The sequence below is a fragment of the Athalia rosae genome, chromosome 5, assembly GCF_917208135.1.
Source record: "Athalia rosae chromosome 5, iyAthRosa1.1, whole genome shotgun sequence".
Classification (NCBI taxonomy): Eukaryota; Metazoa; Arthropoda; class Insecta; order Hymenoptera; family Athaliidae; genus Athalia; species Athalia rosae.
Window position 1 is genome coordinate 2,074,493 of NC_064030.1, and position 15,671 is coordinate 2,090,163.

At 45.2% G+C, this 15,671-nt stretch overlaps 2 protein-coding genes and 1 long non-coding RNA gene across 5 annotated transcripts in view; 2 read left to right on the forward strand and 1 right to left on the reverse strand.

Moving 5' to 3' along the window:
* LOC125500957 overlaps nucleotides 1-8,784 on the reverse strand; it is a 100,056-nt gene extending 91,272 nt beyond the window's left edge. Inside the window, exons 1-3 of one of the 3 annotated variants that reach the window (XR_007278409.1) lie at nucleotides 4,970-8,784; nucleotides 4,808-4,907; nucleotides 3,802-4,150 (exon numbers count right to left, since the gene is read on the reverse strand). This is a non-coding gene — a long non-coding RNA (uncharacterized LOC125500957). Of the gene's footprint in view, nucleotides 1-3,801; nucleotides 4,151-4,807 lie in introns of all 3 variants that reach the window. The other 2 variants (XR_007278408.1, XR_007278410.1) reach the window with 2 other exon arrangements.
* On the forward strand, nucleotides 1,251-11,782 carry LOC105693083. Its single transcript, XM_012412763.3, has 3 exons — nucleotides 1,251-2,746; nucleotides 2,857-3,300; nucleotides 9,121-11,782. Exons 1-2 carry the CDS (start codon nucleotides 2,163-2,165, stop codon nucleotides 3,251-3,253), a joined length of 981 nt encoding a protein of 326 aa, XP_012268186.2. The 5' UTR covers nucleotides 1,251-2,162; the 3' UTR covers nucleotides 3,254-3,300; nucleotides 9,121-11,782.
* Nucleotides 11,547-15,643, forward strand: LOC105693117 (cytochrome P450 4g15-like). Its single transcript, XM_012412817.3, has 10 exons — nucleotides 11,547-11,687; nucleotides 11,802-11,940; nucleotides 12,054-12,264; nucleotides 12,336-12,632; nucleotides 12,725-13,041; nucleotides 13,129-13,238; nucleotides 13,313-13,381; nucleotides 14,741-14,909; nucleotides 14,982-15,156; nucleotides 15,229-15,643. Exons 2-10 carry the CDS (start codon nucleotides 11,802-11,804, stop codon nucleotides 15,413-15,415), a joined length of 1,674 nt encoding a protein of 557 aa, XP_012268240.2. The 5' UTR covers nucleotides 11,547-11,687; the 3' UTR covers nucleotides 15,416-15,643.
* The last annotated feature ends 28 nt before the right edge of the window (nucleotides 15,644-15,671 follow it).

Below are 15,671 nucleotides of genomic sequence, written 5' to 3' on the forward strand. Positions count from 1 at the left end.
AGGCGGGATCCCTTCGCTCGTTTGCCGATCGTTTGGCACGGGCCCCGGCGCAGATGGGGCCCAAAAAATGAGAGCGGACTGGTTAGTAGCTGGTGCGGATTAAGGTTTATAAGGGTTCGCACAGTCCCGAGCCCACTTAATATTTTATATTATAAATTCCGTCGCTGTATACTCGCGTAACGTCCCCGAACAGAAGAAGAAGTAGCTTAAATCTTGCGCTACACCGCGATGAAATACGCCTAGTCTCTTCGTCTGCGTAAACGTGCGCGCTTGCATATATCTTCGTTTCATTTTGAATCGTGTGAGGTTGGGTTCGGGGCTGGTTCAGCTACCGACTACCTACCGGAATCGAAACTGCTCGTCTCGTACGGTCCCTATTTTTTGTTTTCCTTCCTTTTTGTTTTTTTTTTTTTTTTTTTTCTCGTACTCCTGCATCGCATTATACGGAGGAAGGTAACAGAGGTTGGCCCAGATCTAAAAAATTAAATCAGTGGGGTGAAATTTTGAGGTATAGGTACCTACCCACCTATAAAAGCGGTCTAAAAAATCCGGTCGTAAAATAATTCCCCATTATAAGTAGTTGATACGGGGCATAAACTCGGCCGCATTATAACGTCGGTACAGCGATGTTGAATATTAAAATTTTCACCCCAGAGTCGGCTGGAAAATATGGTCCAACCGTAATGATTTGGGAAGTTCTGTACCGCGCACGTTGTATCGAAACATTTTCCACCTATTTTTCTCGGGGAATCCGAAAAGCTAACGCTCCCGAAATAAATGAGGTGAGTATAGAAAAATGCAGATCATGAAATCCATTTGTTTACGGCTATCGTTCGAGGATCTCGGTATTCGATCTCCCTCCTACCTAATCTCCGATCTGTGTACGCTAAACCATATTACAGATTATAATGCACTATTCGTGATGCACGCTGCGAACTCCTGCTTGCCTACGTAACGCGCGTACGACGCGGGGCGCGTCGGACTATCGTCGACACGTACGCAATTTCTATGCGGAAGTGCGACTGTGGTGGAAATAAGCGCGCGCCCTTAAGCGTGTGTGCGCGCGGGCACTTATACCAGAAAGGGAGTATTATACCCGACAGCCTCCCTCGGGCATATGGTCGCTCCCCTTTATTTCCAGTTCCGGGGGCTCGCGGGGGGAAGCGGGAACGCACGGAGAGTCCTGAGGGAGACAGCCCGGTGGCGCGTGCTCGAAATCCCCACTTTTTCGTATACCGACCCGCGTCCTCCCCCTGGCATCCCCCCTCGCTCTCCCCTAATTCCTCCTCTTCCCTTCTACACCCCGCAAAATACTCGGCCCGTAACCCATCTAGTCGATGTCGACTCATTCTCAATACGAACGCCATGCGGTGCGAACCGTTAAGTGATACGAGCTAGGTACCCTCGGACGTACCCCGTGCCCGAAAATCTAGACGATTCTTCGGCGTGAAGCGAATCGACGCGACCGAAAGTTTGAAAGATTTTTCGAACCGAGATCCGAGATCGACGAACATTCGCGGTGTGCAGAGTGATCGCGAGTGACGAGTTGTTTGTTTTTTTTTTTGTTGAAAAGTAAAGATTTTTTTCCTCAAATATCGTCGAAAGTGTGAGTTTCCTGGATTCGCTGAAATAATTTAATTGGCTCGTGGGATCCGTTGGGTGCCACAAGATTCCGCGCTAAAAGTTGATAAACGAGCTCGTAGCTGGACATAAAGAAAGTGCGCGTGTGTATCAAGTTGACAACCGTTGGAATAGATGGTGACCTCATGCTTTACTTAAGCGACGACACAACGAGACAATTAGAGTGTAGTTTAGGACACCGAGCTAAGAAGATGTGTTTGAATCGTTTGTGAACCCATAGAGGCAACGAACTTGGCGCGCGGTCTTCCTATGTGAACTCCGACGACATTCTACCCCTTTTTTGTTTTTTTTTTTTTTCTTACTTTAATTTTCCACCCTTATTTTGAATTTTCCAATTTCATTACATCACACTGCCCGGATTCGTCGGTATTTTTTTTAAATTTTTAAATAAGATTGAAATCGAACTCCGTCCGATAAACACCGCAGCCATCGCAGCGAATGCAAGTAAAAAAGAAAAAACCTAATTGTACTTTTAAAATCTTTTTTAAACCAGAAAACAAAGTGTGAAACAAACTGTCGAGATGACAACGATGGGTGTCACGGTATTTTGCAACCGAGTACAAATAAACGGCAGTGATCAGGAACAGTTGATGTTATTGAGGACTCTGCAGGATAACGAGACGAACATATTGAGTAATCAGCCGCACATAATCGTACCGAAGAATAGCAGCAACGGTTCAAGTTCGTCGGTTTTACCGCCCTACGATCCGTCCAGATTGAAAAAACACGGGAAAAATGGTCAGCCACCCCCGGTCGCCGTGGCGAGGAGGAACGCGAGGGAAAGAAATCGCGTCAAACAGGTTAACAACGGTTTCGCAACCCTCCGACAACACATACCTGGTCACATAGCAGCCGGCTACGGCGACAGGGGTAAAAAATTGTCCAAAGTTGAAACCCTCCGCATGGCGGTCGAGTACATCCGAGGACTTCAACGACTGCTCGCGGAAGCGGACGGACTCGAGTACGACCCGAACGCCGGTATGGGACAAAACGTGCCGTCGCCGACCAGCAGCGTGATATCTTCCAGTCACAACGGATCCGGCGAAAGACTTGTTTTGGACGACGAGCCGGAGGACGAGGACGTCAAACCGCCGCCCTGTCTGAGGTAAATATCTCACCCCCTTTCTCCCTCGTGACTACAAGTCGTACGCGTACCCAATTTTCAACACTTACCTACTACACGTTCGTTTCCCTCTCGTTTTTTTCCCACCCCAGGTTGTCGCCGATGGTCGAATCGCCGGCGCGAGAATTTTACCCCGCTTCCGTCGGTGACGAGGAGAACCTGGAGCCGTTGGACGCCTCGAGGGTCCTGGTGCCTCCGAGTCACCAGGTCTTCTCCCGCCTCTCGCCGACCTCCGTATCCTCGCCCTGCGAGTATTACGCCCAAAACGAGGAGAACCTCGAGCCGAGGGTGCCGCTCTCGCCCTACAGCGGCGCGGGCGACAGCGAGGAGGGTGGCACCGTTTACGCGGCTAGCCCAGAAGCTTTTTCCGGTGCTCTTTACTACAAACAGGAAATGCCGGGCGCCGGTGACGTTATGGACGTCGTTAGCTGGTGGGAACAGGAACAGGGACGCCTCAATCAACACGCGCAGCATCTCACGCACGCGTGAATTCGTAATCAAGTTGTCGGAGTATCGTCCCTATCGTCGTTCACCTGGTGAGTATACAACGATCCCTCCTCTCTTTGTGACTCTTCCGTCTTTTCTTTCCCTCCTCCTCCCCCTTCTCTCCTCCGACGTCTCGGCCGTCGATTACTCCGTACACCGATGCGATATTTGAATAGCTTCTATGTAGCCGTAATTGATTTCGGTTATTTTTTTCAATTAGTCATACGTTAACTCGATTGATTACGGGATGAATGTTCAATTATCTATTGAACCGTGTGCAGAGCGAAGTTCTCTGAATTGAATTATTCTTTCATATCGTGAGTAATTGGAAATTTCGTCCCTGATCCATTTATTATTCGCAACGGCTTGTGCGTGCTATATACTACGCGCGATATATAAATAATACCGTCGCGTGTTTTCCAACGGTCTTTGAGCGGGTAGGTAATCCTCGCATGACCCGCGATTCGTTTACTCGTTACACGTATACAGACGATACACACTATCGTACATACTTATCCCTACCAATATGTACGAATACGTAATATTCTTACCTGTATGCCTGCAGCAGAGAGATGAACGCGTGCCACTTTATGCGGGACGTGAGATCTCGACTTCCCGATATTGTGCATACGGTATACATTCACACGACATACGTATATAACACTTACGGAACAGGTGTGCGTCGTCGTCGTCGTCGTTGCGAAACACGGATCAGTCCTCGGGCCGTTGTGCTCTTCGGGAGCGGATCGGAGGATATCTGAAGCGACTAGCTCGTCGAGCACAGATGCCGATAATCCGTCGAAGCGCGCCACCTCTGTTATCAAAATTTCCGGGCAGCCCGGACTCGTGACGTTTCGCCGAGGTTCGCCGCAGGTTCCAAAGTTCGTTCAACGCGCACACCTGTACAAAGAGAGTCGTACGTTTCAAGTCGTATACATATATATATATATATATTTAACCGTCACGTCGATCGTAAACAGCTTCGTAATTTCGACTTTTAATTTTTCATACCGGCAAAAAATTGCCCCGTAACTGACAGCTCTCTCTCTCTCTCTCACGAGAGTCGTAAAGATCCGCATCGCGTATACATGTATGTACGTGCGCTTGAAATGTATTAAGAATTCACGGGCGAGCCGCGCGACTCGTACCACTTTCCTCTCGCCCGCGTTTCGGAGGGATACGGGAGGCTGCTGCCGGTGTTTCCGAATACGTGGGGAGAGTCAATTAGCATCGCCTTATTAAACCGCGAAACCGCCCCACACGCCGTGCCGCTGCTATTAAATCCACCGTCGATATCAATTTCTCGTGGCCGATGTTCTCCTCATTGACGTACGTACCGACGCGTATATGTATATTTAAAAAGCGACGAAAATACGAGAGGGGAGAAACGAAAAAAAAAAAATACATATATATATTCCGAGGTAAAAAACTTTTAATTTAAACACGCCGTTCGTGCGCTCGACGTTCTCTCTTCGCTACCGACTGTACCGTACGCGTTACTTTTTACTTTATTGCAAATAATTATCGTCTCCAAAAGTACCAAGAGTTACAACTTACGGAGGGCCGCGTTTATATGGACCACCTTCGTCGGCACTCCACGTCGCCGTCGACACCTGCGCGCCAAAACTTCCTGGAACGTTTCCTTTTACCCGTACACCTATAAACGAGAAAACGCACGTTACGTCTCACGCCCATACCGATGCCCGTCCACGTACGTACCCATATTCAAGCCGCGACTTATACTTCGGCTATTTAACTACACGTCTACCGCGACTCTTGAGTGAGAAATCGTGTATCGCCAAGCGCCGGCACGTGCTACTCGTACCGAGTGAAAATAAGAAGAAGTAAGAAACGACGTACGACGACCGTTGGAACGTCGTAGAAGAAAGACAAAAAAAAATTATCCGATCGCTGCGACCGTATTTGAGTTGTAGAAATTTTAATTTAAGAGAGTTTGATTACTCATCGGGATATCGTTCGACGAATTTTACGACGTGCGTTTGACCGCGGGTCACCGAGAATCCGTCGCTCGTCGCGTTCGACCGTGCGGGGCGGGACGACGGTTTTCTTTATCCCGGAAGTGGTCCAGTCTGGTAATGTGCCGGAAACGTCCAAATAGCATGCCCCGAGAGATTCATCGTCGTGGGGAATGTCGGTCGGTCGGTCGGTCGTCTATTTTATTTTCACTTATTTTCTCGTATCCTTTGATCGCTCGAATTACGGATGTTTTTTTTATGGAAGATGATTCAATGCCCATAGAATAATTCCGTATAACTGCATCCCCCCCCCCCCCTTGACGGATGCCCGTCTAACGTTATAGAAAAATGTGAATCGCACGCGGTTTTCTAAGAAACTTTATAACTCATGCGCACACCATATGTAGCGAGAAACCGCAAACTATAAATATATATTATGGATCCAGTAGCTATTGGCGTCCGTCGAGCGACGAACGACTTATAATACCGAAACGAGTACCATATGGGCTAGGAATACAACTCCGACGCTATCCAAGAACTTCGAGAGGTCAGCCGAGCCACCGAAGAGTCCCCGAGCATGTAGTCGCCATATGTTTGTCCTGCCGCTAAAGGAACCAGACGGAATCCTAAGCGATCCTCGCCGATTCCTCTTCGCTTTCGAAACGCCTGTTCCCACAAGCGGTACTGAAACGCTGACGAATTTCTTATCTTTCTTTCGATGGTTTTTTTTTGTTTTTTTCCACGTTTCGTTCGTTTTTTTCTTTCGTCAACTTCCAAGGTTGCACGTTTCTCGCCGGTTTTCGTTGACGGGGCGCGTAGCTGATTGCGGGGCCGCGCGCGTATTACAGCCGTAAACTCGCGACGGTTTTAATATGCCGGTAATGTACGTTGATAAGAAGACGTGTCCGTACGTTGTGTTACCCATGCGGGTTCCACCAGCATAATTTTACAAACGACTGACAAGTTCTTTTGTTTCGTACGTACGTACGTATACCCCGTCGTTCGTAAAACCCATGTAAACCCGTCGCGCGTCCGATGAAAAGACACGATCGTAAAAGCTGGTTCTGGGGCTCAACGACGCGGCGAGGACAAAACCAGTCCGAGAAGAACACCGAAACTACACCGTCGGTCCATGCGGAAGGAATGTTACATGCGGTAGCGGCCAAAACTTGTACATCATATATATTGTATAGAAACCGACATTTTGGAAACCCGGTTGAATTTTACCAATGAAAAAAGAATCCGATTCGCGTACGCAACGCGATCACGGGACCATTTACACCTATCTTCACCCCCCGATTGAATCGTCCAATTTTTTTTTCATACATGTGGCGCGCATATTTCACCTCTCGTACTACTTGGATAGCGTCAAACCGTTAACGGACACTCCGCATTTGCGCGAGTGTTCCTTCCACTTTAGATAAAAAATTTTCGAGTACCTCTGGTTCGCTCGGAGCTTATCCGAAGCACGAAGTGAGGCAGCTTCCGTCGCGGTGATTCGAGATTTCTTCATTTTTTTTTTGGGTTCGAAGTTGCGCAAGACGGTCGAAGGACTGAAAATGTTCCGCGTGTGTAATAAGACACGTAGTTGTGCGTTGGATTATAAACGTGAGCGTGACGATCACCCCGGTTTATTGCAGGGGGGGGGGCCTCCGTTAATTCGTACAATTATAAAGTGAGGTCATCTCAGCGGTTACGAACGCGGTGTCGCCGAGGCAAATTAATTTATCAAATTCCATTGTTAACTTTCGTTTGTCGTTAGTGACTCGATAGTTTGTGAAACGTCGAGAAAACTTACGAAAAGTACGTACGATCCGAGATGTCGTAATGTCTCGACGATTTTTCCATCGATCGAGGGGGGAGGGGCGGGCTTCTATTTTTGTCCACGTCGCGGACGGTGTGTAATAAATATTGGAAAAATTCCAAAACTAGGGAAATTAAGGAAAGCTCGTCCAAACAGCAATTATTCAAAAATATTATCCGTCCCTCCCCCGTAGCGAGTATTTCCGGTTCCAAAGAAAAAAAAAAAAACAGAAAAAGCGAAATGAAAATAAAAACGAAATAAAAAGTTCTCGCAGGCTGCGGCGGCGTCGTGGTGCAACACGTGGAACCGGGCGTATCCATCCTATTTCTCCTTTTCCTTCTCCACATTCTCTCATTTTTTTTTTTTTCTTTCTTCTCCTCCTTCTCCACTCCTGGCGCGGTGCACCGGAGAACACTCGGCCACATGTTGCGTACATGAGAAAACCGGGGGACTCTTCTTTTCCCTCCAGCAACATCGTCTTCGCGGTCCTTCTGCTCGATGACGCGTGCCCCGCGGCACGGCGGATCCTCTGATCTACACTCGCCTGCACCGCGAAGGAGTCTATGAAGTCATCTTTATCCCGCGAAGCGTTCTCAGCAGAACCGAGATGTCCTTTACATGTATAATCTCGGACGAAATATATTCGTGGACGAGTCCTCTAGCTTCTTCCGAGACGTCGCGCGTCTGTTTTAGATCCGTTATCGTGATCCTTGAACGAAAACTGTACCGATATACCCGCCCATCTATGGTACATCGCGTCGAGAATTATAGAGATGCGGGATAAGTGAAAAAAAAAATGTATCATTTCGTCCCTTCGTCGAGACGAAGCTGCAAGCGTTCGTCGACGCGGTCCTCGACTATTTTACCTTTGTTCCAAATTTATTTTTCATTTTTTATTCGCTTTCCTACTTTCACTGAAAACTTTTCGTGTCCACCGAGTGGCGAGACCGAAATTTATCTTTCCCACGATTCGACTATTACGATCTACATACACGCGCGCAAGTGAGAGCCCGGGGAAACCGAAAATTTGGGATTTCTTCCGGACGGGACAATATTTTCTCTATAAAACTCTGTAAATTCAGCCACCACGGTCTACTGGCTTAATTTTTTTTTTTTTTTTTTCTCTCGCTTTTTCCCCCCCCGATCCAGGTAACAAATTCCTCCCCTTCTCACGAAAGCAACGTACGCGTACCCTGGCGCAGCATCCCTGCGACGGGCGACAAAGAAAAATACTACTTTTGCTCACATTGTATCTTCGCGAGATACAGCATACCGTGTACCGAATACACGGATCGTCAGCACAATACCCCAGAAAAACGAAGAACGGTTGGGAGATGAAGTACCGGCCATCGCTACATCTATGGAGTAAAATTTCCAATGAGAGAAAAAGAGAGAGAGAGAAAAAAAAAAGAAGGAAAAGAGGGTGATCTCCGAGAGGAGAGCTGATGAACCTCGTCTCGATCTTCATTGTCATGGAGATCCTTTAGAAATACGGAATCTCGGAAGTAAATTTTTTCTTTTTCTTTTCTTTTCTTCTCTTCGGTGAAAAACTGTTACATCCAGAGGACCCCAAAATCCGGAGTGGTAACGGTTTTTCCGAAAATCTTGCGATCGGTTATGCCAATATGTTCACGTTAAGCTTTTCACTCGATCGATTCGAACACCTGTGAAATATACGGGGATAGAATCCCGCGTCCTTATTCTTTCTTTCGCTATACGTCTCTCTTTTTCAGTCTCTCGTTTTTTTTTTCTTCGACGTTTCGAAACGACGTAGCCAGTTGGCCCAGCTATACTTATACATTAGACAGTCGCGTCATCTGGCTAAAGTACCGAATGCGCCACCCTCGCCGAGAGCGACAGAAGCTAGATAGCGGATCTCGAAGCTGTTTATTCTCCTTGCAACACGTCATTCCTTAAGTATGGAGTCCTTGTTCCCCAACAAACCGGGCTCCTTATTTTTTCATTTCTTTTTTCTCCCTCTTTGTCTTTTTACTTTGCCCACCTACCTGTCTCATGTATTTTATATTTGAAACAAACATGGCAAAACTCAAATAAAAAAAAAAACCTTTTCTTCATTTATCTTTTTTCAGATTTGCAAGAGCCGATGATGTTCAAAGGATGAGAAATCAGCAACGAAGGAGAAAATGTAAAATCATCGCACGATCTCAGAATAATTTCTCATACTTCGCGGTAACTCGAAATGTATTGAGAAAAGTATTTTAATTTAAATTAGTTGCAACAATAATTTATAGACGATTTATCATTATTACTATTATTATTACTATTATTATCATTATCATTTTTATTATTTCCCACCCCCGATCAGTGTAATCGTATCCAAGGCTGCGAGTGTAGATAGTCCGTATAATACTTGGAGTGCGTACTTATAAAAGTTATAAATTAGTTATGCGAAATTTTGAGAAAAAAAGAAAAAAGAAAATAGAAAGAGAAGAGAAAAAGTTCAGTTGCTACGATAAAAACATAATTTTTTATACAACATTTATATTGATAGTTATCATGTTCAAGTTATTAACGATATCCTGTAAATATTATTACGAACTCCCAAGTGCCTATAGCTTACTAGTCTCGTAAGATATACGTCGGTGAGAAATTATCTGAAGTAAAAGGAAAAAGAACCGAAAAAATTGACGAAAAAAAAAAGACAAAAAAAAAACCATGATATTACAATTAAGTTTTCATGTACCTATTTTAATATACAGATATATGTTAGCATATAGAGATGTGTTGACGGAAGAGGTTGAAGGAGAGAGAGAGAGAAGAAAGAAAGAAAGAAAATGAAATAAGTATGAAAAATATGATTAATCATTAAGCTACGATATTAAAATATTATTCGCCTGGCATTCCGACTATTGAAGGCGAGCTATCGAATGGTCGAAAATATGAATACGATTCATGGCGGATTTATTACACGAAATAGACGGTGATTAATTATTTGAATGGAATTTTTATAATTAAATAATTAATGCATCGATCGACTTCGTTTGTTGAGGCGAGGTGATACGAATCGCAGTGAGAGTCACGGAAAATTAGGTGTATGAATAACGAACGAATTATTTAGCGGACATCTTATAACCGTGGTTCTCACCGTCGTCGACGAAGAGTTATAGATCATAGTTTCATATATTATATACGAGGAAAAAAGAAAAGAATCAAAACAGTGTAAATACCAGTGCCTTAATTAAGACAATACCTAACGTACACCTAAGTATACATATATAAAACTAAGACTATTTTGTACTTGATATTTTTTTTATGGGATATTTAAAATACATGATAATTATTTATGAAATCACTCGGTTGAATTTTCTACGAACGTAAGCGTGCGATTGGGTTATTAGCCCAAGACTCCCCCCTAGTTACCTCGTGTAAAATGAAAAACCGTTGCTTTTGATCGTATATCGCTGATTTTGATACCCGGCTCAAGTGACTCACGACGACGAGCTGGTGGTGTAGTGGCGCAGGACAGGTAATGGGTTGTTCTTTTTCACCGGCGACAGGGGAGCCGGAAATAAGCGCGGGCCGGAAATGACGTGGGCAACCCCCGCGTAGAACGTGCCCGGAAACCGACCCTCGAGACGGACGATAAAAAAATACAACACAACAAAAAAAGGAGGGCACTCGCGAGCGCTCAGGCGAAACCAATTCAACGAAATTACAAAATTACCGACCCGCCACGAACCCTCGATACGCGTATTTCTTTCGATCGTTGTTATTATTATGACCCGCGGAACCCTTCAGAATCCCGAAAGTTTTGGGAGAATATCGTTACCATGAAATATAATGAATTGGAAAGTATCGGTGCGATCACCCCCGAGTTGAAATTATTCTGAAAAAGGATATCGGCTTTTACTTACTTTCACACAGAATAATACGTACTCGAATGCAACCCCTCCGTGCCAGTTTAAAAACCCCCCACCGATGGCACCACCTCCCCAATAGTAACTCAACGTGAGATTTTCAATTTCTTTAAAGTTCCTAAGACCTTCACCTCAGGATTTTTCGATTTTGAGCCTCCGACGCGGAGAATGAATTTCGCCCAAGGTGAATTCCAGGGGAAAGGATCACGTGTTTTCTAAGCTGAATGAAGAGACCGTCCCGGAGTCACGGATCCGAATGGAGTGCAAAACGAAAAATAGGCAACCGAGCGCACAAATACGTAGGTGAACGTTCCGAGAGTACGAAGTCCAGGGGCGTTGTAGAACCATAGCCGATATAGGGCGGGAATCGTCGAAATCGGCCCTGACTGTTTCTCCCACGCGATCGAAACATTATGGAAAGGTCATATTCGTCGGTCGCATTTGACGCGCTGCACAATGCATTAAGATGCAAATAAGAACGGTATTCACAACTCAGCGTATAACCAGGCCGCGGTGTCGATGTGTTTGCAAAATTTGTATTTACTTACGTTGCATCCGATTATAACTCCTGTTTAATTAATCAACACGTGAAAATGCGATGTCCAGTGGAAAAATAATCGTCATAATTTCATCGGCAAAATTTATATAAGATTCCACCGATAATCGTTTTCTCTTGCATTGTTTTCTCTGCACTGGTCTCGCGAAGTCGACGCGAGAAATACTCACTGGTCACCTCTGATTCTCACCCCGTCCGCTGATCGTCGAGGACTATTTCGAAGGTCGAGTCCGCCGAATTCTTCTCAAGTGTCAAATTGTTTCTCGATCGTTTTCGCCCCACCGATTTCGTCGATTTTCATCCCTGATTATAATTTTTCACAAACATTGTCGGACAGATGGAAGCGGTTCCGATGACGGGGCCAACCCTAGCCACGGTTGTGTTTTATCCACTTTTGGCCCTGGGCGCAATTCTGATAGCGGTCTACTACTGGTTGGAAACACGTCGTATCGTACGGATGGGCCAGCTTTTACCCGGTAAGAATTTTTTGTAACGCCGATAAATTGTAAAAAGTGACAAAAAAAAACAAAAAAAAACGTTGGGCGATTATCGAACGCTCTTCTCACGCTCCGACGATTTTCCATCGAAGGCCCACCGACCGTACCATTTTTCGGGAACGCTCTCATCGCTATCGGACTACGACCCGTCGACGTTATCCCGAAGCTTCTCGAGTACGAATTTTACGGTAAAGTGATCCGAGCTTTCCTGGGACCGAAATTGTACGTGTTTCTCCTCGACCCGAGGGATATCGAAATTATTCTGAGCAGTACCGTCCACATCGACAAGTCCATTGATTACAGGTACGCGTTTGGTGATAAATTTCAATTTCCGTTCTACGCGAGATCTCGAAGGCTCGATTTTTCTCCTTCAGGTATTTCAAGCCGTGGCTCGGTGAAGGATTGCTGATCAGCACCGGCGAAAAATGGAGATCCCACAGAAAGATGATAGCCCCGACATTCCACTTGAATATTCTCAAAGCGTTCGTGCCGCTTTTTTACGAAAACAGCAAGGCCTTGGTAGAGAAAATGCGGGTTGAAATCGGCAGGGAATTTGACTGCCACGATTACATGGCCGGTATCACGGTTGACATTTTGTTGGAAACGGCCATGGGGATCAAAGGCTCCAAGAAAGACAGGGGAGGCTTCGATTACGCCATGGCGGTAATGAAGTAAGTATTTTTCTCTATTCGCGTGAAAAGTCAACCAGCGAAATATGGAAGAAGATTGGTTGGAAAATTAACCGGTGACTTGTGTTCCGAAGAATGTGCGACATCGTGCATCAGCGGCAATACAAGATCTACCTGCGGCCGGACGCCCTCTTCAGATTCTCTAATTTCGCCAAACAGCAGAAAAAACATTTGTCAATTATTCACGGGCTCACCAACAGAGTGATTAAGAGAAAGAAGAAGGAATACATCGATAAAATGGCCGACGAAGCGGATTTCGTCGCTTCTAAAAACAACGAAAATCTTCAAACGTTGAATGACACTAAAAAAATTGGGGATAAAAAATTGAAGGACAGCGCCAGACCCACTTACGTCAGGGATGATCTGGACGAAATCGACGAAAATGACGTTGGTAAGGAATTATCTCCCTCGTAGGTTTTCAAAAATTTTCAATCACCCATCGATTCTCGATTAACGACCGAATGCCTCATTGATAAAGGGGAAAAGAAGCGACTGGCATTTTTGGACCTTATGCTCGAAACCGCTCGAAACGGAACAAACTTGTCCGACGAAGAGATCAAGGAAGAAGTTGACACCATCATGTTCGAGGTGGGTTTTGAAAAAATACTCCCGAAAAACCGCCACCGTTGTATTCGACCCGCTTATACGTGCGATTTTTCCAGGGCCACGACACGACTGCTGCCGGTTCCAGTTTCGTTCTATGTTTGCTCGGTTACCACCAAGATATTCAGGTAAGATTTTTATCGTTACCTAGTCCGGTTCAGCTCCTTTGACGACAGTTGTCGTCTAGACTGCGTGAAAGCGATCGATTTTTCCATGCATGATGCAAGGAATGCACTTCTCGAAGTATTGTTTATTCCGTGAAAAATTCCATGCTCCAGTGACCCCGGGTATTGAATGCACTATCGCCCAATTAGGTTAACAAATCCCAAGGCCGACGATACAATGCAGTAGTATTACCTACATTCAGCTTTCGTCTTATGCTAAGACGATCATAAATTCATAACGAGCAAGTGGAATATTTCATATCTCTTTCTCGCTCGCTCTCCTTTTTCTCGGTCTCACTTTTTTCGCATTCGCGTTCAAATCTGATTCATTTCAACGGAAACTTGATAAACAAATTTATTAAAATTACCCATTTATTTCTTCGTCTTAAGAAATTCAATAACATCCCGTCGATCTTCTAACTTCTTTATCCCCGGAAATATCATTCTAGTACCAGGTACAAAATTTCTCGGAGCTTCGAGATACCGATTCATCGTCACGTCGTTCCAAATCACCCTTTTACCCTTCATAGCTTCACTGTAATCGTAACCGGCAGCACCTAAGATTTGGCATTTGTAAATCAAATTTTGCAGAATTTCGCAAAAATTATCGATGATATTTTTAATCGAAAAAAACATCCGGTATAATTTCCGCCGCATCGCCTACGTTTGCCAAAATAAATCGGCAGTCGCAGTTTCGGGAACGGCATTCAAAATAGCACCCGGTCGTATAATGTAATCGTTCGATGAAAATTATTCAATGACGTGCGACAGGAAGCACAAATAAATTAAAATCACGACGCTGTCGCGTATCAAGATCCCGCTTTGCATCCTCGGTGTGTCTTTTATTGTTTTTTGTTTCGTTCCTGACGTTGGTTTACGTTATTATTTACTTACTACCGCTCGACCGGCCCATTACGCCGTGAAGGTTGGGTCCCATCTTGTGCTTGCCACTTTTGTCCACCGGATGACACATCGCGCAGAGTTTGACGAAGAGTTTTTTTCCACTGTCAGCGTCCCCCATGAATCGCCTCGATCGAATTTCGACGTTTTGTATCCCCCACGCTTCCGGGTTGGACTCGCGTGTCCCACGAAATCCCGGTACTTCGTGGTACCCTGAGCTCTGCCGCGAGCGGGTCCTGTCAAGCGATCGATTTCCGCACCATTCTTCTGACGTTTGTCGACTTCGAAAAAAACGCCGATCGCCAGAATCAATGAACCCGCTAAAATTTCCACCGTCGATTATCGTACGGTCGGCCGTGATCGTTTCGTACGAAAACAACTTCGCGCTATATATTATTGCACGTTGTTTTTTTCACTCCGCAGGACAGAGTCTACAAAGAACTGGAAACTATTTTTCAAGGGTCGGACAGGCCCGCCACGTTCCACGACACTTTGGAAATGAAATACCTCGAGAGAGTCATCATGGAAACGCTGAGACTGTTTCCACCCGTACCAGTAATCGCTAGAAAGCTCAACGAGGACGTTCGGCTGGGTCAGTCATTTTTTAAAAAGGGGTTTTCCGACGACCGACGATCTATGTGATTCTGAAAAATAATTCTTTCAGCTTCTGGCAACTACGTCTTACCGGGAGGATCGACCGTGCTCATACCCCCGCTGAAGGTCCATCGTCAGGATGAAATTTATCCAAACTCTAACGAATTCAATCCCGACAACTTTTTGCCAGAAAATATGCAGCACAGACACTATTACGCCTTCATTCCGTTCAGTGCAGGACCCAGGTAATCGTCGCTTGACATTATTCGTTTCGTCGTCCAATTTGTTTTATTTTACATCTGGTTTTTTTGGAACAGATCCTGCGTCGGCCGCAAATACGCTATGCTCAAGCTCAAGGTCCTGCTCTCCACCCTCCTGAGGAACTACAAAATTTTGGCCGACACACCGGAGAGCGATTATCGCCTGCAAGCGGACATAATATTGAAACGAGCCGACGGATTCAACATCAGAATTGAGCCAAGACTCACAGCTAAAACCGCCTGAACCGTGCATCCAGAATTTGAATTACTTTTTCCGGACAATTGTAAATCGTCCGTATGCACGCAGTGAAACGGATCCTCACAATCAGTCGTAGTTCGTTAATGTAATCGAGCATTTTGTAATTTTGTTGAATGTATAAGATTATTCTTCTTTTTTCTTCTCGAATTTAACATGTTGTAACGCTGCGATTTTTTGAATACGGAATATAATATTGATATACTTATACAGAAATTCATTGCCTGTTTTACATACCCGTCCC